Source organism: Pan paniscus, chromosome 11, assembly GCF_029289425.2.
Source record: "Pan paniscus chromosome 11, NHGRI_mPanPan1-v2.0_pri, whole genome shotgun sequence".
Classification (NCBI taxonomy): Eukaryota; Metazoa; Chordata; class Mammalia; order Primates; family Hominidae; genus Pan; species Pan paniscus.
This window is the reverse complement of record NC_073260.2, coordinates 1,225,344-1,248,088: the sequence shown is the minus strand read 5'-3', so window position 1 is coordinate 1,248,088 and position 22,745 is coordinate 1,225,344. Positions and strand designations below refer to the sequence as shown.

Here is a 22,745-nt window from a genome sequence, read left to right as displayed (position 1 = left end):
GGCACATTCACACAGGACCTGTGGTCAAGTAAGCCCAGTCGACTTGGGGGAGACTGACCGCATTGAAGACCTAGACCTTGTTAGGCAAAGGGCAGGAGAGACTCCAGCCGAGGCAGGATTTAGGTGAATTCTAGGCAGGTCACCCTGACTGTGTGGTTTAGAGAGTCGCTGCTTTTTCTGGGTGTATTTTTTCTAGAGGAGACTGTGTTGCAGAAAACAGAGATACTTTATAGCATGTAGTTAGTACTAAAGGGCAAAGGCAGATCAACAAAGGCCTGTGAGAGGATGACAACATTCCCCAATCTTTATGAGCTACATCCGGGCCTTCCACAGTCAGCCGCTGGCAAGAGCAGAGGCAGGAAGAACGGGAAGTGGACTTGGGCCAGATGGTAGCTTGGTTACCATGCACAGTGGTACCATACCAAAGCCAGAGTCTCAGAGCAGGGGTCCTTAGAAGACATAGGCAGTCGGGGATGTGAGAAGTGCTTACTGAAGAGTAAACAACAGAATACAGGCCTCACCCCAGAGATAGCACGCACAAAATAACACACAAAACCTGCGGGCCTTGAGATAGCACAGACGTGACCTGTGAGCAACACATGATTCTGCCCCCATGAGCAGCCTGGGCTCACCCTACGTAGCCCAAGATGGCCAGGACAGGCTGAGGGGCCCAGCAGAGGCAGCTGAGCAGATTGGGCCTGGATCCTGCGTCCTGAGCAGAGCACAGGGCACCTTGAGCCTTTTTGGTAGCCTCTGTGACAAACGCAGTGATGTAGTCATTTCCCAGGGGACCACTCTATGGCTCCTCATTCTTTGGGAGAAACTTTGAAACAACAACAAAATTTTATGAGATTTCCTGAGTTGTGTGTGCACATGTGTGACTGTGCATGTGTGCACAAACAGGACATGTGTGCATGTACATGGCTGTGTTGTATGCGTGTTTGCACAGTGTGACCACATGCGCACTCTGTGCATGTGTACATGTGTGTTGTGCATGCATGCACACAGATGTCTACATGTGTGTTTCGTGCACATGTGCATGCACAAGGCACACACGTGTGTGCATGTTGACGTTTGGGTGTGCACATATTGTATATATGTGTGCCTGTGTGTATATGTGTGCAAGTGAACTGAATGTGCGTGCATGCCTGTGTGGTTGTATGTGGATGTGTGTATGAATGGCATGTGCACCTGTGTGTGTGCATATGCCCATGTGTGCGTGTGTGTGCCTGTGGATGTGCACACGCCTGTGTGTGCCTGTGGTGTGCACGTGTCTGTGGTGTGCACGTGCCTGTGTGTGCATGTGCCTTTGTGTGTGTGCCACCGTGGTGCGCATGTGCCTGTGTGTGCCTGTGGGTGTGCACGTGCCTGTGGTGCGCATGTGCCTGTGTGTGCCTGTGGGTGTGCACATGCCTGTGGTGCGCATGTGCCTGTGTGTGCGTGTGTGTCTGTGGTGTACATGTGCCTGTGGTATGCACATGCCTGTGGTGTGCACGTGCCTGTGTGTGCCTGTGGGTGTGCACGTCTGTGGTGTACACGTGCCCGTGGTGCGCATGTGCCTGTGTGTGCCTGTGGGTGTGCACGTGCCTGTGGTGTGCATGTGCCTGTGTGTGCGTGTCTGTGGTGTGCACGTCTTTGTGTGCGTGTGGTGTGCACGTGCCTGTGTGTGCATGTGCCTTTGTGTGTGTGCCTGTGGTGCGCATGTGCCTGTGTGTGCGTGTGTGTCTGTGGTGTGCACATGTCTTTGTGTGCGTGTGTGTGCCTGTGGATGTGCACATGCCTGTGTGTGCGTGTGGTGTGCACGTGCCTGTGTGTGCATGTGCCTTTGTGTGTGTGTGCCTGTGGTGCGCATGTGCCTGTGTGGGTGTGCATGTGTGTGCCTGTGGGTGTGCATGTGTGTGCCTGTGGGTGTGCACATGTCTGTGGTGTACACGTGCCTGTGGTGCGCATGTGCCTGTGTGGGTGTATTCTGAAGGCACGAAACTGTTCACCCTGGTGCTGCTTTTCCCAACCTTCGTATTGTTGTTGCTTCAACCCTGTGGTGTGAAGCCTGGCGACTTGAGAGGAGAATTGCAGTCACACTTCTTGCAGCAATCTGGCTGCTCATTTCTGTGTCCACCCATCTGTCTAATAACATCTCCTGGGCATCTGCCATGTGCTGGGGCAGGGGCCCAAAGGTGAAACAGGCACATGCTGTCAGAACACTCAGCCAGGCTTGGCAGTGAGACCACATGGTGACTGTAGCTCAAGGCCAGGGCATTTCTGAGGAAGGAGAGGCCATGTCCGGCCTGAAGAATGAGAGGAGGTGCCATTTGAGCTGAACTTAAGGGAATAGGAAGGATTGAGCACTAGAGAAATAGGATGGATTGAGCTGGGGATGGGAGGTGGGGCAGAGGGAAGAGGGAGGCCAGGTGGCTTCTGTCAGGCTGGAGAGGAGAGTGCATTGCAGAGGGGCTGCAAGGAAGGCTGAGACCGTTTGAGAAAGGCATTGAAATTGGTTAAACAAGTCGCTTTGATTTTGCTTTATAGACAGTGGGTACAGTCCTTGAATCGAGGAGTGATGGTGTCAGGCCCACACTTTTCACCTGGGCTTGATGGGCAGGGACAGTTGGGGAGGGTGGGAGGTCTCACGTGTGTCCAGCCCCCCGTGGTGGTCCCTTGGCTGCAACAACCTTAGCAAACATCTTTGGTGAGGCCGAGGTGGGGCTTCCTGTTTCTTCCCTTTTACAGAAGGAAATTCAACATGATTTGGAGCTGATTGGACCGAGGGGGCTACACTGTAGGAGAGAGGAGCATTGGTGGTGATCCAAGGATGCCAGCCTACGATGAGAGGAGGTCCTTAGCTGGACCAGGGCTTCCAGGGGAGGACACAGAGTGTTCAGGGAGACAGGGTCAGTCAGGAGGCAAATGGGTATGGGCCTCTGAGGTTGCTGTGATAGAGAAGCAGACCTGCCTTGCTGTGGTGGTGAGAAAGCCAGGCGTCAGAGGGTTTGGCTGACCTGGGAGGCCCAGGGAGCATCGTCACTCAGGGAGTGAGAGGAAGAGCTGACCGAGAGGGAGGGGCAGGGCAGTGTTCTGTGTGGAGCGGCTCCTGCACACATCGGGCTCTGGAAATTTCGCTGGGGTTGCCACACCTCCCGGGGAGCTCCAAGCCCCAGTACCCCAGCGAGGTGCCACCTGTCCAGTGCACCCCTCACCTCCGCCGCCACGCCTGCGCGAGGTCGGTCTTCCCATCACAGGCTGGGCGGGCGGGAGGGTCGGGCTCCATCCTGCCTTTGTTGCCATAACCTGTGACATTTCCTTTCCAGTTGCCGGATTCATTATAAGGATATGTACAGTTTGTTGCGTTGTATTGCGCCACCCGTTGGCTTAGGGAAGAACTGCCCTCGTAGGTTGGCCTACAAGGTTTGCAACTTCAGAGCCTCCATCCAACATACTTCCCTGCCCGAAACGCACACAGCACACACTCCCTGCCTGGTTTGGGAATGACGACGCCTCACCTTTCTTTCCTCCTGTCCTGCCCCGCACTCCAGCCTCCTGGACGCTTTGGTTCCCTGTCTAATCTCCCCTGACCCTTCTAGCTGGCTGGGGACAGGCAGCCTTTTGAGAGTGCACAGAAAGCTTTCTGGCTGGGATCAGCTAGCTGGGTGGGAGATGGGGGCTAGGTCCCTCCTGCATCAAGGAAGCAGCCGACTTGCCCGGTTTTTCCTCCGAGCTCTCGAGAGTGAGCTGATGGTCAGGCCAAAGGCCGAGGGCCCCAGAGGAAGGGAGCACGGGCACAGGCCTCCCAGGAGCAGCTGTCCTCTGGGTCGGAAGAGCCCAGTAACCCAGTGGCTCTCCAGTCCCTGGGGGAGGAAAGGGCAGAGGCAGAGTGGGGGCCAAAGACAAGCCGTCCTGCTTTGCCTCTGGAGTGATGCGCTCAGCTCAGCCAAGGAGCCCCTGGTCTGGAACCGTGGGAGGAGGGCAAGGCCCCAGAGCAGATCCATCTGCCAGGAAGAGGCTGTCCCCTTTCTCTCCTGGGCCACCTGAATCTGGCTGTGTCTCTAGGACCCCAAGCCCACAGGCAGGTGTCCCAGGGTTGGAGGTAGGCCCCAGGCCTCGTGGCCTCTCTACTTGGGAAGACTCTGTCATCGGAGCCTTTAGGTTCCTAGATCCTGCAACCTGCCTCTTTGCTGTCAGAGCTGGTGCAAGGTGGCCACCTTGCCATGTCCTGCCAGCTCCTACCCCCTCCCGCAGTCTCCCATTTCCCACCCAGCCCTGAGCCCCAGCAGCAGCCCTGCCCTGGGCTGGCCTCGGGCGTCTCTGGGCTTGAAGCAGGACTTGCCCCAAGGTTAGGTTTTGGCTGTACAGCTTCAGGGCTCCCTCTTCAGTTTTCTGGTTTGTTTCAGATCTTCTCCACCTTTTTAGCCTCTAGCTTCACTTGGAAGCAAATCTGACCGTGAGGAAAGCTGATGTCTCTGCCGTGGTTCTCAGCCACTGCCTCATCTGCCACCTGACCCTGCCTGCCAGCTCTTCTGGCAGGGTGGACCAGCTCTTTTCTGATTGGCATTCACTGTGATTTTTAAAAGAGTAAAATCAGAAATTATCAACCCAAAGCCGCCCCGATGCAGCCCTTCCTCACCCCTCCATGTTCATTAGCTCAGACGCCACCCCCGCCCACTGCCCCGCGTGGGGCTGGAGTGAGGAGGTGAGGCTCGGGGGTGGGGGGCCAGGAGGGGGTCAAGCCAAGCAGAGAAATCCCTCATTTTACTTATTTTGATTTTGGGCTTTGAATCCGACACTTTGATTAACTGGCTCTGTTTTCTTGTCTGCTTCCTCCCTGCCCCCCACCCCGCTCCCCTCCCCGCTCCCCTCCTGCTGCCGCTCCTCCTGTGGACCACCCCACTGTGCCCTGGCCTCGCTGGGACGGGTTTCCAGTGGGCGCATCAGTTACAATGACATGTTTGAGATGCTGAAACACATGTCCCCGCCTCTGGGGCTGGGGAAGAAATGCCCTGCTCGAGTTGCTTACAAGGTAGACCCTGACCCTGCAACCCGCCCCCCAGGAGGCTGTGTGTGCTTGCTGAGGGGTGCTTGCTGGCTCTCCCAGCTCCTCTCCCTTTCAGGGTGCCTGGCTGTCTGTCTGCCGCTCTGCTGTGCGCCCCCGGCCGCCTCACTGTGTCTTTCTCTTCAGCCCCATCCCAGCTTCCTTCCCAGACAGAGGGATGTGGCCACCATGATGTCTCACTGGCCTCTTGTCCCCACAACCTGAGCTGCCCCCTTTGAGAGCCCCCTGGAGGCTCAGGAAGACAGAACTAGACCCTCCTCCCTGCCTTTTCTCCCTCCCTTCCTTTCCTAGGAATGAGGGGACAGACCACTTGTTTGACAGAGATTGTTTTTGTTCTGGGCTCAGAACAAAGCCCTAAGCCCCTGGTATGGATGGAGCTGTCCAGCCCTCTGGGTCTGGCCCTGGGGGCAAGTGGGGCCTGCAGGGCCTCTGGTGCTTCTGTACAACCCCCTCCCCAGCTCAGCAAGTGCAGAGGCTCCCTGGGCCCAGGCTGCAGTCTCCAGGGACTTTCTAGGCTCCATGGTGGGGAAGAGGCACTGTGGCATTGAGAAGGAAAGGGGTGCTGGGGAGAGGCATCTTGCTATTATTCCTGGGGCCTCAGAGGGCTGCTGGAGGATGGGGATGGCCTCGGGGCCCAGGAGTCATGGGATGCTGAGTTGCCAAGAAGGGGGTAAATCGAGGGATGCCTCCAGGCCTCCCTCCTGGGTGGGCAAGCAGGTCACATGGCCCAGCCCTAAAACTGTTCCATCTGCCCAGCTGTCCCCAGTCCCACCTCATACCCTCCATGTGTAAGCACCTTCGTTCCCCCAGCCCCAACCCACCTACTCAAGAGCCCTCCTGAGGCCCCCACTGCTCTCCGGCAAACGGCCTGTGGTTCAGCCAGCACGTGCCTAGAGCTTTCCTGATCCTCCCTGAGGAAGACTTTCCTGAGTCTGTCTGAGGAAGCTTCCTGCCAGAGCTTTCATCTCTGGTGCTGTGGACAGCTGTTGTCCACACTGTCTCTGTGCCCTGACTCTAGGTCTTTGTCACCCGACTCAGTGCAGCCTGTGGGAGCCAAGTGGCTCCTCCAAGCCATCCTCAGCCCCTGCCCTGCCCCTGCATTGTGCCTGCCTGGGGGTTCTGCATGCAAGGCTGTAGCTTTGTCCCCAAGAAGGAGAGCTCTGTCCACACTTGGCGCCGGGGCGAGCAGGCAGGGCCATGACGGAGCAGCCTTTGGAGCCCCACCCAGCTGTGCTGGCTGACTCCAAGGTTCTGGGCATGGAGAGACCAAGGGAGGCCTCAGGGTGGGGGCAGAAGGGCCAGATGAGCTGAGGAGGGCTCAGGAGATGCCCAGAGCACTGCACCCTGGAGGGCCCAGGGCAGAGACACCTGTTTGTTTGCCCTGGCCTTGCCTCTTGGCTTCTTCCTGAGATTCTTGGCCCTTTGGGGCCTGGAGTGGGCTGATGGCACCCCTGGGGAGGGCAGCCCTCCAGTGCCCTGGGCAGAGCTCTTCCTTCTTGGAAATCACCTGCCTGCTCTGCCCTCACTGCTATCCCCAACGCCCCCCAACGCCTGCCCTCTGGGAGAGGAATTCCTTGGCCTCTCACACCGCCATTCATGCTGGTCTGCAGGGATGCCATTCTCTGGGAAGCAGTTTACTCCTGTTGTGCTGCACACACATGCTGTGCAAAGCCCTGGGACTAGGACTGGACGTGGCAAGTGGGGCTTTGCCAGCATTCGGGGCCAGAGTCAGGCTCATGTCTCCAGCCCGGCTTGCATCCACACCCCACTAGCTGTTAGGCTGAGGACTCTGGATTTGGGGCCATGATGCTAGGGGCAGGGCTGTATGGCCCTCCCTAGAGAAGGGGCTGCCCTGCCACAGGTTGCAGGCTTGGGCAAGGACAGGCAGACCCTGGGGAGGAGCTCCTGTCTCTAGCTGGACAGTGCTCCTGGGGCTCCACTTGGCCAGCTCCTTGCTCCCCAGGCTGAAAATATTCCAGGCACACTTGAGAAGCATTTCCTTCTTGAGGCCTCTTCAGTTCTTAGAGCCTGGGTCTCTGGGCAGCACTGGCTGGGGCCAGAGGACTGTGGTGCAGACACGAGCTCGTCTCCAGCTGTTCTGTCCCTGAAAACTGGCAACAGGCTGTCCACCTGAGAGGGAGACGGAGCAGAGCTGCAGGACACTGCCCCAGCCCACTCTGAAGTGTAGCAGCCTCAGCCTGCAGCCCTGGGCAGTCCCATCTGTTCCTGTCCTTCCAGCAGCAGGAGCTGCCTTGCACAGAGATGGGCTCTGCCTTTTAGTGACATCGAGCATCTCTCCCAGGCCTCATGCTGGGTGGTGAGAGGCAGAAGCCTCACTGGACCTGAGCTAAAACCAGGATGTCACCTGTAGAGGCCCCCACTGGGAGCTGGGCCCCAGAGAGGCACCCTGGACCACCTACTCCTTGTCCAGATGATCGAAGTGGTGGGAGGAGAAGATGGGGGTGGGCAGAGCAATGAGCACAGGGACCTCTTCTGTCTGTGGCTGCTGCTCCTCCTCCCCAGCCAAGGCTACACTCCTACATTCAGCCACAGGCAGGGGTCCCTCAGGGTGAGGAGGTGGCTGTGCTTTCAGAGGGATCAAGGCTCCAGTCTTTACCTGGAGTTCTACTTTTCTGCAGCCAGGAGGGTCCTCAGCTAGATTTGTGGGGCGGGGAGTCCAGGGGAGAGTGTGAATGCTGGCAAAACTCCCACCCGCCCCACCTCACTCAGGCCTAGGCACCTGCAGGCACCACCACTGGGATGCCCAGCCCAGCCTCCAGGGACCCCATCATTGCGTAGTCTTGGGGTGGGGGGTGACCCCAGCAGGCCTGGCCCTGACTGGCCCTGCTTGTCCCTAGCGCCTGGTTCGCATGAACATGCCCATCTCCAACGAGGACATGACTGTTCACTTCACGTCCACGCTGATGGCCCTCATCCGGACGGCACTGGAGATCAAGCTGGCCCCAGGTGAGCAAGGCAGCCTCGGAAGGAGGGCCCTGGACCCAGGGATGTGCACCTCCGCCCTCAGTGTCAGTCCCAGGAGGACACGCAGGGAGGAGGGTGAGGGGCCAGCTGTGTCTGGAGGGGTCTGAGGACAGCTGCACAGGATGCCCACCCTGGGGCACTGGCTTTTTCACCTGGTAACCGTCTGCACATTAGCACTGCAATGATCCCATTTTCAGGTAAGGAAACTGAGGCATGGTGAGATTTCATAAATTGCCCAGGTAATTCAGAGCCAGCTGGTGGTGGAACCAGGACACAGCCTGGTCAAGCCTCACCACAGCCAGCGCCCTCCCTGGGGACGAGCCTGCATGCCCTTGGCCCCCTCCCATAGTGAGCCCATCCGGTCTTTCCCTGATCTGATGGACAGAACCACAGAGCGATGCCAAAGCAAGGAGAGAAGGAGGGCAACACACTACAGAGTGTGTTCTTCCCCACGTCCACCTTCCCCACCACAGAGGAGATTACAGCCCCAGAGGGCCCTGCCCCACCCCCACCCCCCTGCGTCTGCCCCATCTCCTGCTTTGTGCACCAAGCCCCACTTACGTCTCCCCAAGGATGCCATAGTGGCAATGCCATACTGTTTCTTGCCCTGCCAGTTTTTCTGTCTACTGGATTATTTGTGTCAGCATATAAACACCCGATTATTTCCTCCATCTTTAAAAAGTTCTCCGCTGGGCGCGGTGGCTCATGCCTGTAATCCCAGCACTTTGGGAGGCCAAGGTGGGCGGATCACGAGGTCAGGAGATGGACACCATCCTGGTCAACATGGTGAAACCCCGTCTCTACTAAAAATACAAAAATTAGGTGGGCGTGGTGGTGGCACGTGCCTGTATTCCTAGCTATTCAGGAGGCTGAGGCAGGCTTGAACCTGGGAGGCGGAGGTTGCAGTGAGCTGAGATTGTACCACGGCACTCCAGCCTGGTGACAGAGCAAGACTCCGTCTCGAAAACAACCAAAAAAGTTATCTTCCCCTCTGTCGACTTCCCTATTCTCTCCTTTCTAATGCCCTGCTCTTGAGAGGTTGTCTCTGATTTCCCTTTCCCACATGCTGGGGGCTCTTCCCAGCTTCACCAGAGCTGCCCTTGGGGTCTCCAGGCCTCCACGTTGCTCGACTCAAAGGCTGAGGCACATCCCCAGCTCATGGGCTGTCCATGGCCGTTTCTCCATTTGCATTTTCTTCTCTTTGAACCTTTTTTATCTGTTTCTCTGATCCCACAAACTTTGGGTGTGCCTTTGTGCCATGGAATGTTCTCTCTACACTCACTCCTTTATCATCTCACCTATTCCCATGGCTTTAAATAACATTAATCCAATTTTGTATTTTTAGCCCTGACTTCTCTCCTGAACTTCAAATTTTCCCCCACAGCCTTCCCTATCTCAGTCAATGCTTAAGCCGAAACCTTAGAAGTCATCTTATTTTATTTATTTATTTATTTATTTATTTATTTATTTATTTATTTATGATAGGGTCTCACTGTGTCACCCAGGCTGGAGTGCAGTGGTGCAGTCACGGCTCACTGCAGCCTCCACCTCCCAGGCTCAAGTGATCCTCCTGCCTTGGCCTCCCAAAGTGCTGGGATTGCAGGCACCACTCCTCCCTACTAGTTTTTGTATATTTTTTAGAGATGGGGGTTCACTGTGTTGCACAGGCTGAGGATCATCCTTTTCTCCTCCTTCCTTATCCCATTTCTGATTCCTGCCTTCTCTTTCATATTTTCTTGACTCTGTCTTTAAAATATATCCAAAATGTGGCCACTCCTCTCCCTTCCCCCATTGCCGCCTCCTCTGGCTCTCAGCTGTTGCTGCAGCAGCTTCTAATTCATCCACTTCTGCCCTTGGCCCCTTCTGTCTGCCTTCAACACAACAGCCAGAGTGATCAGGTTAAAAAAAAGACTAATGGCCGGGCGCAGTGGCTCGCGTCTGTAGTCCTAGCACTTTGGGAGGCCAAGGCAGGCAGATTGCCTGAGCTCAAAAGTTCAAGACCAGCCTGGACAATACAGTGAAACCCCGTCTCTACTAAAATACAAAAAATTAGCCAGGTGTGGCGATGTGTGCCTGTAGTCTCGGCTACACGGGAGGCTGAGGTAAGAGAATTGCTTGAACTTGGGAGGAGGAAGTTGCAGTGAGCCGAGATCGTGCCACTACACTCCAGCCTGGGCGACACAGCGAGACCCCATCTCTAAAAAAAAAAAAAAAAAGGCCAGGCGCCCCCGGTGGCTCACGCCTGTAATCCCAACACTTTGGGAGGCTGAGGCAGGCCGATCACGAGGTCAGGAGACGGAGACCATCCTGGCTAACACAGTGAAACCCCGTCTCTACTAAAAATACAAAAAATTAGCCGGGCGTGGTGGCGGGTGCCTATAGTCCCAGCTACTCGGGAGGCTGAGGCAGGAGAATGGCGTGAACCCGGGAGGCAGAGCTTGCAGTGAGCCGAGATTGCGCCACTGCACTCCAGTCTGGGTGACAGAGCGAGACTCTGTCTCAAAAAAAAAAAAAAAAAAAAAAAAGAATAGATAACCTTCAGTTTCAACACCAGAGGACAAAAAAAAAAAAAAAAAAAAAAGAGATAACCAGGCCAGGTGCCCTGGCTTATGCCTGTAATCCCAGCAGTTTTTGAGGTTGAGGGAGGAGGATCACTTGAGCTCAGGAGTTTGAGACCAGTCTGGGCAACACAGGGAGCCCCTGGCTCTACAAAATATTAAAAAATTAGCTGAATGTGGTGGTGAACGCCTGTGCTCCCAGCTGCTTGGGGAGGCTGAGGTAGGAGGAATGAGCTGTGATGGTGCCACTGCACTATAGCCTGGGCAACAGAGTGAAACCCCATCTCAAAAAAAAAAAAAAAAAGCAAAAGCTTCATAATACCATATATATTAAATAAATTAAGTTTAGAGTGGAAAAACCTTCCAAGAAAGACAATCCCAGGTCCAAATGGCTTCTTTATTGAAGTCTACCAACTGTGTAAGGAAGAAATAATGCCAATTCTGTATAGACTCTTCCAAAAAGTGGAAAAAGGGAATATTTTCCAACTTATTTTATTTTTAGAGGCCAGCTTTGCTCTGATACCAAAACTAGACAAAGACATGACCAGAAAAGAAAACTACAGACGAATATCCCTTATAAACATAGATTTTTAAAAATCTTCAACATAATCTTTCAGCAAACTGAATTTTTTTTTTTTTTTTTTTGAGACAGAGTCTCACTCTGTTGCCCAGGCTGGAGTGCAGTGGCGCGATCTCGGCTCACTAAAAGCTCTGCCTCCTGGGTTCATGCCATTCTCCTGCCTCAGCCTCCCGAGTAGCTGGGACTACAGGTGCACGCCACCACGCCTGGCTAACTTTTTTGTATTTTTAGTAGAGACAGGGTTTCACCGTGTTAGCCAGGATGGTCTCCATCTCCTGACCTCGTGATCCGCCCGTCTCAGCCTCCTCCCAAAGTGCTGGGATTACAGGCGTGAGCCACCGCACCCGGCCAAACTGAATATATTTTAAAAGATAATATATGATGACACAAGTGGGGTTTACCCCAGGATAAGTTAGGTTCAGTGTTTGAAAATCCAGTTTACTGTATCAAAGAAGGAAAAGTATATGATTATCTCAATAGATACAGAAAAAGCATTTGACAAAATTCAACATCCATTCATGATTTTTAAAATTTTACATAAAGTAGGAATTAAGGAAAGCTTCATCAATCATGTATCATAGACTCACTTATACGGTCAATTGATTTTTAACAAACTTGGAAAGGCAATTAATGGAGAAAAGATCATCTTTTCTACAAATGATGCTGGAGAAATTTAGACAATCCTATACAAAAAGAGACATTCTTGACATGCTGTTTTAGCTTGCTCGGGCTGCCACAAGAAAATGCCGCAGCTTAGACAAAAGAAATGTATTTCTCACAGTTCTGGAAGCCAGAAGTCCAAGAGTTTGTGTTTGTGAGGTGGGTGTCACTCTTAGGCCTCTTCTCTTGGCTGGTAAACAGCCATGGTCCTGCTGTGTCCTCAAACAGACTTTCCTCTGTGTGTGCAGGGAGAGAAAAAGAGCAAGTGGATTTCCAGGTGTCTCCTATGAGACCACTGATTCTGTGGATCAGGGCCCCACAGGAACTCCTTGAACTGATCACCTCCTTACAGGCCCTGTCACCAAATACAGTCACATCTGGGGCTTAGGGCTTCTACATGTAGACTGGAGTTGGGGACAGCTTGATCCATAGCACATACCTTTTACCCTGTACAAAAAATAACTTGAAATGGATTGTGGACAGAAATGTAAAATCTAAAATTATGAAACCTGTATAGAAAACACAAGGCCAGGCGTTGGTGGCTCACGCCTGTAATTCCAACACTTTGGGAGGCCAAAGCAGGCGGATCACCTGAGGTCATGAGTTTGAGACCAACTTGGCCAACATGGTGAAACCCGTCCCTACTAAAAAAAGCTGGGCCTGCTGGTGTGCACCTGTAGTCCCTGGGAGGCTGAGGCAGGAAAATTGCTTGAACCTGGGAGTCGGAGGTTGCAGTGAGCCAAGATAATGCCACTGTACTCCAGCCTTGGTGACAGACCGAGATTCCATCTCAAATGGAAAAAATCGATAAATTGAACTACAGCAAAACTTCTGCTATATGATATATATACATATATATATATATATATATATATATATATTTGAGACAGAGTCTTGCTCTGTTGCCCAGGCTGCAGTGCAGTGGTGCAATCTCAGCTCACTGCAGCCTCTGCCTCCTGGGTTCAAACGATTCCCCTGCCTCAGCCTCCCAAGTAGCTGGGATTACAGGCACATTTCAACACACACAACTAATTTTTGTATTTTTAGTAGAGACGGGGTTTCACCATGTTGGCCAGGCTGGTCTTGAACTCCTGACCTCAAATGATCCACTTGCCTTGGCCTCCCATAGTGCTGGAATTACAGGCGTGAGCCACTGTGCCCCACCACAAAAGATATTTTTAAAAATGAGGCCAAGTGCAGTGGCTTGTACCTGCAATCCCAGCTTTGATTAACTTTGAGAGAAAAGGTGGGAAGATTGCTGGAATCCAGGAGTTCAAGACCAGCCTGGACAACAAAGTGAGGCTCTGTCTCTACAAAAAATAATTTAAAAAAATCAGCTGGGCATGGTGGCGCATGCCTGTGGTCCCAGCTACTCAGGAGGCTACGGCGGAAGGATTGCTTGAGCCCAGGTGTTCGAGGTTCCAGTGAGTTGTGATCATACTACTGCACTCCAGCCTGGGCAACAGATTGAGACCCTGTCTCAAAACAAAACAAAAAACCAGAATGAAAAGACAAGCCTAAAATTGGAGAACATATTTGCTAAACACATATCTGCTATAGGATTAGTATTCCTAATATATGAAGAACTGTCACAACTCCCTAAGAAAATAACCCAACCAAAACAGACAAAAGATTTGAACAGAAATGTCATCAAAGAAGATATATGGAAGGCAAACAAACACATACAAAAATCCTTGATGTCATTAATCATTAGACAAATCCAGAATTAAAAAAAAAACCACAACGAGATTACACTCCAGTCTACTGTAGTTGCCAAAATGCTTTTCAGAATGACAATACTTAGTGCTGAGAGGTCAGAGCAACTGGAATTCTACATGTTCCCGGTGGGAAAAGAAAATGGTGCAGCCCCTTAGACAGTTTGCAGTTACTTCTATGGTCCAGCCATTGCACTTAGGAAATGAAAACATACATCCACACAATCTATGTGCAAATGTTTACAGCTTTATTCAAAATTGCCCCAAACTGTAAACAACTCATATGTCCATCAATTGGCAATGGATAAACAAATGGTGCATTCATACAATTAAAGAATACTCAGGAGTAAAAGGAAACACGCTACTGTTGCGTGTGGCAATGTGTATGACTCTCACATGCACCACACTGTGTGAAAGAAGCCAGATTCAAAGGCCAGTGTGCTGTATGATGCCATTGGCGTGACATTCTGGAGCAAAACTATAGGGACCCAAAACACATCAGTGGTGGCAGAGGCTGCCAATAGGACTAGGGGTTGACTCAAGGGGGCACAGAGGAATTTGGGAGTGATGCAGCTGTTGCATACCTTGACGGTGGTGCTAGGTACATGGGTGTATGAATTCACCAAAGTTCATAGGAAATGAAAAAGGGTGACTCTCACTGCATGTGAATTGTACCTTAATAAACCTGATGTTTAAGAAAGGTGAATCCAATTATTTTATTCCTCTGCTCAAAACCCTCCACTGCCTTCCCTAACCCTCCTGCCCACCCCCTCCATCCACCCTGCCCCGAGGCCTCCCTGGCCCTTTGGGTGACACAGCAGGGCCAGTGTACTCGGGGGCTCCTTTTACCTTCAGGGCACACAGGCCTCCTCGGGAGACTTTGATGGCCGTCCTGTCCACAGCCGCAGCCCTGCTGATATTCCCCTTCCCCGCTCTGCTCTCCTTGCCTTGGCACTTTGCACTCTCCAGTACACTTTTTTTTTTTTTTTTTTTTTTTACTTATTACTGCTTTATTGGTAGACTAAAGCGTTGTCAACTCCAGAAGGGAAGTTTTTGAGAGTTTTTTGGTAAATATTGTTGAATGAATAGATGAATGGCTGGAGTGCTGCCATCTTCCTCCTAAATCCCCATTGCCCGTCCCATGCACACACGACCGTGCAGTGCACATGCATGCACACACATCGGACACACATGTGTGCACATGAGGTGGTTGCCCTGCTCACCTGCCTCCTCCTCTGGGCAGACTCGCAGCAGGGAGAGCTGTGAGCAGCTTCTGCATCAGCGTTTGTTCCCACTGCACCCTCCTTCCAGCACCGTCTGTACCCCATCTCCGCCTACACCATTCATCTCCCCACCTGCACCAGCTCTGCCCCATTGGCGGCTGCAGGGCTGCTCCTAACATCTCTGTCTTTTCCCCTTCCCCACCATCATCCTGGTGCAGCTGGGACAAAGCAGCATCAGTGTGACGCGGAGTTGAGGAAGGAGATTTCCGTTGTGTGGGCCAATCTGCCCCAGAAGACTTTGGACTTGCTGGTACCACCCCATAAGCGTAAGTGTGAGGGTGAGAAATGCCCCCAGCCCCCACCTTTACTGTCCCACCCAGAGTGGCTGGAGGGCTGTGGAGGTGAGGGTGAGGGATGAAGGGCAGGCCACCTTGGAGAGGTGGGCTCACCTCCTCATGAGTCTGCGCTCAGCTCCAACCAAGAGAGCCCTGGGTGGCAGAGGAGCCACGGAGATGAGCATGGGTTTGTTATGTTGAGCTCCTGGTGTGTGGAATTTATTTTTTTTAAATCCAGAGGAAAGGCAAGAGGGGATCCCACAGGGATGTGAGGGAGTGCGGTGAGATGCCCAACTCCATCTTGTGAGAGACGTGAGGGAGTGTGGGGAGGTGCCCAACTTCATCTTGGGGGAGACGTGAGGGAGCACGGGGAAGTGCCCAACTCCATCTTGGAGAGGTGAGGGAGCATGGGGAGGTGCCCAACTGCATCTCGTGGGAGACGTGAGGGAGCGCAGGGAGGTGCCCAACTCCATCTTGTGGGAGACGTGAGGGAGCACGGGGAGGTGCCCAACTCCATCTTATGGGAATGTGAGGGAGCGCGGGGAGGTGCCCAACTCCATCTTGTGGGAGACGTGAGGGAGCGCGGGGAGGTGCCCAACTCCATCTTGTGGGAGACGTGAGGGAGTGCGGGGAGGTGCCCAACTCCATCTTGTGGGAGACGTGAGGGAGTGCGGGGAGGTGCCCAACTCCATCTTGTGGGAGACGTGAGGGAGTGCGGGGAGGTGCCCAACTCCATCTTATGGGGTATGTGAGGGAGCACAATGAGGTGCCCAACTCCATCTTGTGAGAGACGTGAGGGAGTGCGGGGAGGTGCCCAACTCCATCTTATGGGGTATGTGAGGGAGCACAATGAGGTGCCCAACTCCATCTTGTGAGAGACGTGAGGGAGCGCGGGGAGGTGCCCAACTCCATCTTTTGGGAGACGTGAGGGAGCGCGGGGAGGTGCCCAACTCCATCTTGTGGGAGACGTGAGGGAGCGCGGGGAGGTGCCCAACTCCATCTTGTGAGAGACGTGAGGGAGCGCGGGGAGGTGCCCAACTGCATCTTGTGGGAGACGTGAGGGAGCGCGAGGAGGTGCCCAACTCCTCCTTGTGGGAGACGTGAGGGAGCGCGGGGAGGTGCCCAACTGCATCTTGTGGGAGACGTGAGGGAGCGCGGGGAGGTGCCCAACTCCTCCTTGTGGGAGACGTGAGGGAGCGCGGGGAGGTGCCCAACTCCTCCTTGTGGGAGACGTGAGGGAGTGCGGGGAGGTGCCCAACTCCATCTTATGGGGTATGTGAGGGAGCACAATGAGGTGCCCAACTCCATCTTGTGAGAGACGTGAGGGAGCGCGGGGAGGTGCCCAACTCCATCTTTTGGGAGACGTGAGGGAGCGCGGGGAGGTGCCCAACTCCATCTTGTGGGAGACGTGAGGGAGCGCGGGGAGGTGCCCAACTCCATCTTTTGGGAGACGTGAGGGAGCGCGGGGAGGTGCCCAACTCCATCTTGTGGGAGACGTGAGGGAGCGCGGGGAGGTGCCCAACTCCATCTTGTGGGAGACGTGAGGGAGCGCGGGGAGGTGCCCAACTCCATCTTATGGGAGACGTGAGGGAGCGCGGGGAGGTGCCCAACTCCTACTTGTGGGAGACGTGAGGGAGCGCGGGGAGGTGCCCAACTGCATCTTGTGGGAGACGTGAGGGAGCGCGGGGAGGTGCCCAACTCCTCCTTGTGGGAGACGTGAGGGAGTGCGGGGAGGTGCCCAACTGCATCTTTTGGGGTATGTGAGGGAGCACAATGAGGTGCCCAACTCCATCTTGTGAGAGACGTGAGGGAGTGCGGGGAGGTGCCCAACTCCATCTTATGGGGTATGTGAGGGAGCACAATGAGGTGCCCAACTCCATCTTGTGAGAGACGTGAGGGAGCGCGGGGAGGTGCCCAACTCCATCTTTTGGGAGACGTGAGGGAGCGCGGGGAGGTGCCCAACTCCATCTTGTGGGAGACGTGAGGGAGCGCGGGGAGGTGCCCAACTCCATCTTTTGGGAGACGTGAGGGAGGGCGGGGAGGTGCCCAACTCCATCTTGTGGGAGACGTGAGGGAGCGCGGGGAGGTGCCCAACTCCATCTTCTGGGAGACGTGAGGGAGCGCGGGGAGGTGCCCAACTCCATCTTATGGGAGACGTGAGGGAGCGCGGGGAGGTGCCCAACTCCTCCTTGTGGGAGACGTGAGGGAGCGCGGGGAGGTGCCCAACTGCATCTTTTGGGAGACGTGAGGGAGCGCGGGGAGGTGCCCAACTCCATCTTGTGAGAGACGTGAGGGAGCGCGGGGAGGTGCCCAACTGCATCTTGTGGGAGACGTGAGGGAGCGCGAGGAGGTGCCCAACTCCTCCTTGTGGGAGACGTGAGGGAGCGCGGGGAGGTGCCCAACTCCTCCTTGTGGGAGACGTGAGGGAGTGCGGGGAGGTGCCCAACTCCATCTTATGGGAGACGTGAGGGAGCGCGGGGAGGTGCCCAACTCCATCTTGTGGGAGACGTGAGGGAGCGCGGGGAGGTGCCCAACTCCATCTTGTGGGAGACGTGAGGGAGCGCGGGGAGGTGCCCAACTCCTCCTTGTGGGAGACGTGAGGGAGCGCGGGGAGGTGCCCAACTCCATCTTTTGGGAGACGTGAGGGAGCGCGGGGAGGTGCCCAACTCCATCTTGTGGGAGACGTGAGGGAGCGCGGGGAGGTGCCCAACTCCATCTTGTGGGAGACGTGAGGGAGCGCCGGGAGGTGCCCAACTCCTCCTTGTGGGAGACGTGAGGGAGCGCGGGGAGGTGCCCAACTCCATCTTGTGGGAGACGTGAGGGAGCGCGGGGAGGTGCCCAACTCCATCTTGTGGGAGACGTGAGGGAGCGCGGGGAGGTGCCCAACTCCATCTTGTGGGAGACGTGAGGGAGCGCCGGGAGGTGCCCAACTCCTCCTTGTGGGAGACGTGAGGGAGCGCGGGGAGGTGCCCAACTGCATCTTTTGGGAGACGTGAGGGAGCGCGGGGAGGTGCCCAACTCCATCTTGTGGGAGACGTGAGGGAGCGCGGGGAGGTGCCCAACTCCATCTTGTGGGAGACGTGAGGGAGCGCCGGGAGGTGCCCAACTCCTCCTTGTGGGAGACGTGAGGGAGCGCGGGGAGGTGCCCAACTCCATCTTGTGGGAGACGTGAGGGAGCGCGGGGAGGTGCCCAACTCCATCTTTTGGGAGACGTGAGGGAGCGCGGGGAGGTGCCCAACTCCATCTTGTGGGAGACGTGAGGGAGCGCGGGGAGGTGCCCAACTCCATCTTTTGGGAGACGTGAGGGAGCGCGGGGAGGTGCCCAACTGCATCTTTTGGGAGACGTGAGGGAGCGCGGGGAGGTGCCCAACTCCATCTTGTGAGAGACGTGAGGGAGCGCGGGGAGGTGCCCAACTGCATCTTGTGGGAGACGTGAGGGAGCGCGAGGAGGTGCCCAACTCCTCCTTGTGGGAGACGTGAGGGAGCGCGGGGAGGTGCCCAACTGCATCTTGTGGGAGACGTGAGGGAGCGCGGGGAGGTGCCCAACTCCTCCTTGTGGGAGACGTGAGGGAGCGCGGGGAGGTGCCCAACTCCATCTTGTGGGAGACGTGAGGGAGCGCGGGGAGGTGCCCAACTCCATCTTTTGGGAGACGTGAGGGAGCGCGGGGAGGTGCCCAACTCCATCTTGTGGGAGACGTGAGGGAGCGCGGGGAGGTGCCCAACTCCATCTTTTGGGAGACGTGAGGGAGCGCGGGGAGGTGCCCAACTGCATCTTTTGGGAGACGTGAGGGAGCGCGGGGAGGTGCCCAACTCCATCTTGTGAGAGACGTGAGGGAGCGCGGGGAGGTGCCCAACTGCATCTTGTGGGAGACGTGAGGGAGCGCGAGGAGGTGCCCAACTCCTCCTTGTGGGAGACGTGAGGGAGCGCGGGGAGGTGCCCAACTGCATCTTGTGGGAGACGTGAGGGAGCGCGGGGAGGTGCCCAACTCCTCCTTGTGGGAGACGTGAGGGAGCGCGGGGAGGTGCCCAACTGCATCTTGTGGGAGACGTGAGGGAGCGCGGGGAGGTGCCCAACTCCTCCTTGTGGGAGACGTGAGGGAGCGCGGGGAGGTGCCCAACTCCTCCTTGTGGGAGACGTGAGGGAGCGCCGGGAGGTGCCCAACTCCATCTTTTGGGAGACGTGAGGGAGCGCCGGGAGGTGCCCAACTCCTCCTTGTGGGAGACGTGAGGGAGCGCGGGGAGGTGCCCAACTCCTCCTTGTGGGAGACGTGAGGGAGCGCGGGGAGGTGCCCAACTGCATCTTATGGGAGACGTGAGGGAGCGCGGGGAGGTGGCCAACTCCTCCTTGTGGGAGACGTGAGGGAGCGCCGGGAGGTGCCCAACTCCATCTTTTGGGAGACGTGAGGGAGCGCCGGGAGGTGCCCAACTCCTCCTTGTGGGAGACGTGAGGGAGCGCCGGGAGGTGCCCAACTCCTCCTTGTGGGAGACGTGAGGGAGCGCGGGGAGGTGCCCAACTGCATCTTATGGGAGACGTGAGGGAGCGCGGGGAGGTGCCCAACTCCTCCTTGTGGGAGACGTGAGGGAGCGCCGGGAGGTGCCCAACTCCATCTTTTGGGAGACGTGAGGGAGCGCCGGGAGGTGCCCAACTCCTCCTTGTGGGAGACGTGAGGGAGCGCGGGGAGGTGCCCAACTCCTCCTTGTGGGAGACGTGAGGGAGCGCGGGGAGGTGCCCAACTGCATCTTATGGGAGACGTGAGGGAGCGCGGGGAGGTGCCCAACTCCTCCTTGTGGGAGACGTGAGGGAGCGCCGGGAGGTGCCCAACTGCATCTTTTGGGAGACGTGAGGGAGCGCCGGGAGGTGCCCAACTCCATCTTTTGGGAGACGTGAGGGAGCGCGGGGAGGTGCCCAACTGCATCTTGTGGGAGACGTGAGGGAGCGCGGGGAGGTGCCCAACTGCATCTTTTGGGAGACGTGAGGGAGCGCCCGGAGGTGCCCAACTCCATCTTGTGGGAGACGTGAGGGAGCGCCCGGAGGTGCCCAACTGCATCTTGTGGGAGACGTGAGGGAGCGCGAGGAGGTGCCCAACTCCTCCTTGTGGGAGACGTGAGGGAGCGCGGGGAGGTGCCCAACTGCATCTTTTGGGAGACGTGAGGGAGCGCCGGGAGGTGCCCAACTCCATCTTTTGGGAGACGTGAGGGAGCGCGGGGAGGTGCCCAACTGCATCTTTTGGGAGAGGTGAGGGAGCGCCCGGAGGTGCCCAACTGCATCTTGTGGGAGACGTGAGGGAGCGCCCGGAGGTGCCCAACTGCATCTTGTGGGAGACGTGAGGGAGCGCGGGGAGGTGCCCAACTGCATCTTTTGGGAGACGTGAGGGAGCGCGGGGAGGTGCCCAACTCCTCCTTGTGGGAGACGTGAGGGAGCGCGGGGAGGTGCCCAACTGCATCTTTTGGGAGACGTGAGGGAGCGCCCGGAGGTGCCCAACTGCATCTTGTGGGAGACGTGAGGGAGCGCCCGGAGGTGCCCAACTGCATCTTGTGGGAGACGTGAGGGAGCGCGAGGAGGTGCCCAACTCCTCCTTGTGGGAGACGTGAGGGAGCGCGGGGAGGTGCCCAACTGCATCTTTTGGGAGACGTGAGGGAGCGCCGGGAGGTGCCCAACTCCATCTTTTGGGAGACGTGAGGGAGCGCGGGGAGGTGCCCAACTCCATCTTATGGGAGACGTGAGGGAGCGCGAGGAGGTGCCCAACTCCTCCTTGTGGGAGACGTGAGGGAGCGCGGGGAGGTGCCCAACTGCATCTTGTGGGAGACGTGAGGGAGCGCGGGGAGGTGCCCAACTCCATCTTTTGGGAGACGTGAGGGAGCGCGGGGAGGTGCCCAATTCCTCCTTGTGGGAGACGTGAGGGAGCGCGGGGAGGTGCCCAACTCCATCTTTTGGGAGACGTGAGGGAGCGCGGGGAGGTGCCCAACTCCATCTTTTGGGAGACGTGAGGGAGCGCGGGGAGGTGCCCAACTCCATCTTTTGGGAGACGTGAGGGAGCGCGAGGAGTTGCCCAACTGCATCTTGTGGGAGACGTGAGGGAGCGCGAGGAGGTGCCCAACTCCATCTTTTGGGAGACGTGAGGGAGCGCGAGGAGGTGCCCAACTCCTCCTTGTGGGAGACGTGAGGGAGCGCGGGGAGGTGCCCAACTGCATCTTGTGGGAGACGTGAGGGAGCGCGGGGAGGTGCCCAACTCCATCTTTTGGGAGACGTGAGGGAGCGCGGGGAGGTGCCTAACTCCTCCTTGTGGGAGACGTGAGGGAGCGCGGGGAGGTGCCCAACTCCATCTTTTGGGATACGTGAGGGAGTGCAGGTAGGTGCCCAACTGCATCTTTTGGGAGACGTGAGGGAGCACCGGGAGGTGCCCAACTCCATCTTTTGGGAGACGTGAGGGAGCGACGGGAGGTGCCCAACTCCATCTTGCTTTCTGGGGAGGAAACACAGGAAGGGCCCTGCATTAAGCAGGTGGGGATAGCCTCAGCCCGGCCTTGAGAGGCCTCAGGAGGAGTCAGGGCAGCCAGGAGGGCCAGGTCAGCATCTGGAGGAGCCCTAGGTAGGCCAAACTCCTGGTGGCCGAGCCCCTTGTTCTGCCTGAGAGCCCTCTGTCCCAGTGCATTTCCAGGAGTCCTTGTCGGGGGTGAGGGAGGGGCGGCTGTTTCCTCACCTTACTTCCATCCCTTGTTTCCATGGATCCTCTGCCCCCTTCTCCGAATCTCAACTCCTGTGTTCTTTTCCAGCTGATGAGATGACAGTGGGGAAGGTTTATGCAGCTCTGATGATATTCGACTTCTACAAGCAGAACAAAACCACCAGAGACCAGATGCAGCAGGCTCCTGGAGGCCTCTCCCAGGTAGCTGGCGGCCCTCAGTTTTCCAGGAAAACTGTGATGCCTCCGAGGCTCTGGCATCCTTCGGGGGTTTGACGACAGGGGAGTTGCACACCATTCTTGGAAAAAGTATCTCAGAAGGAAGATGAAAGATTCTTGCAGCTACCTCTCTGGCCCCCAAAGTCAGAAACTACACACAGCCTTTATGCTTTCCATGAGCTGGTGGTACTGGGCAGCTCCTGACATAGAAAGTCAGCACTCAGGGCCAGAAGATGAGGGCTGGGCTGGGCAGTGTCATGGTTGTTATGGGGTGGAAGAGAAGAAGATGTGAAGACCATTTGAGGAGGATTGTTTGGAGAGGTGAAAGGAGAACTGTTTTCCCTTCACACAGAGAGCAAAGAAATTCAGATAGGTTCAGGATCATTGCCTATTCTCCTCTTGCCTTTGACTGAGATGATTTGGGGGCCCATCTTCCCGATGTTGTCCTTCCCACACAGCCGTGTCTTCGGTGACCATATGTAGTCTCTCTGCTGGAAAATTGTCTAGGTGTCCAGGGCTTCTGGGGACATTGACCCAGTCCTCAGATGGCGAATATGTGGTGCTCAGGCCACACCTTCCATTCTCACACCTGGGGTAGACATCACTAATCCATGCAGCAGTCTTCCCCAGCCCTGAAATCTCGGAATTTTCCTCAGCCCAACCCTAACCCTAACCCTAACCCTAACTCCTACCAGCCAATTCAAGGTGATGATTAGATGGAATATTGTTGCCACCTGTAA

General features: G+C 56.1%; 1 protein-coding gene across 14 annotated transcripts in view; it reads left to right on the top strand.

Annotated features, from left to right (window-relative positions):
• Positions 1–22,745, top strand: part of CACNA1B (calcium voltage-gated channel subunit alpha1 B) — a 253,949-nt gene that overhangs the window by 221,945 nt on the left and 9,259 nt on the right. For 12 of the 14 annotated variants that reach the window (XM_055117377.2, XM_055117381.2, XM_055117380.2 and 9 more), the window contains 4 exons: positions 4,918–5,014; positions 7,906–8,014; positions 14,987–15,094; positions 21,878–21,990. In XM_055117377.2, coding sequence (XP_054973352.1) covers positions 4,918–5,014; positions 7,906–8,014; positions 14,987–15,094; positions 21,878–21,990 — 427 coding nt within the window. Of the gene's footprint in view, positions 1–3,308; positions 3,406–4,917; positions 5,015–7,905; positions 8,015–14,986; positions 15,095–21,877; positions 21,991–22,745 lie in introns of those variants that run through there. The other 2 variants (XR_008626611.2, XR_008626612.2) reach the window with 2 other exon arrangements.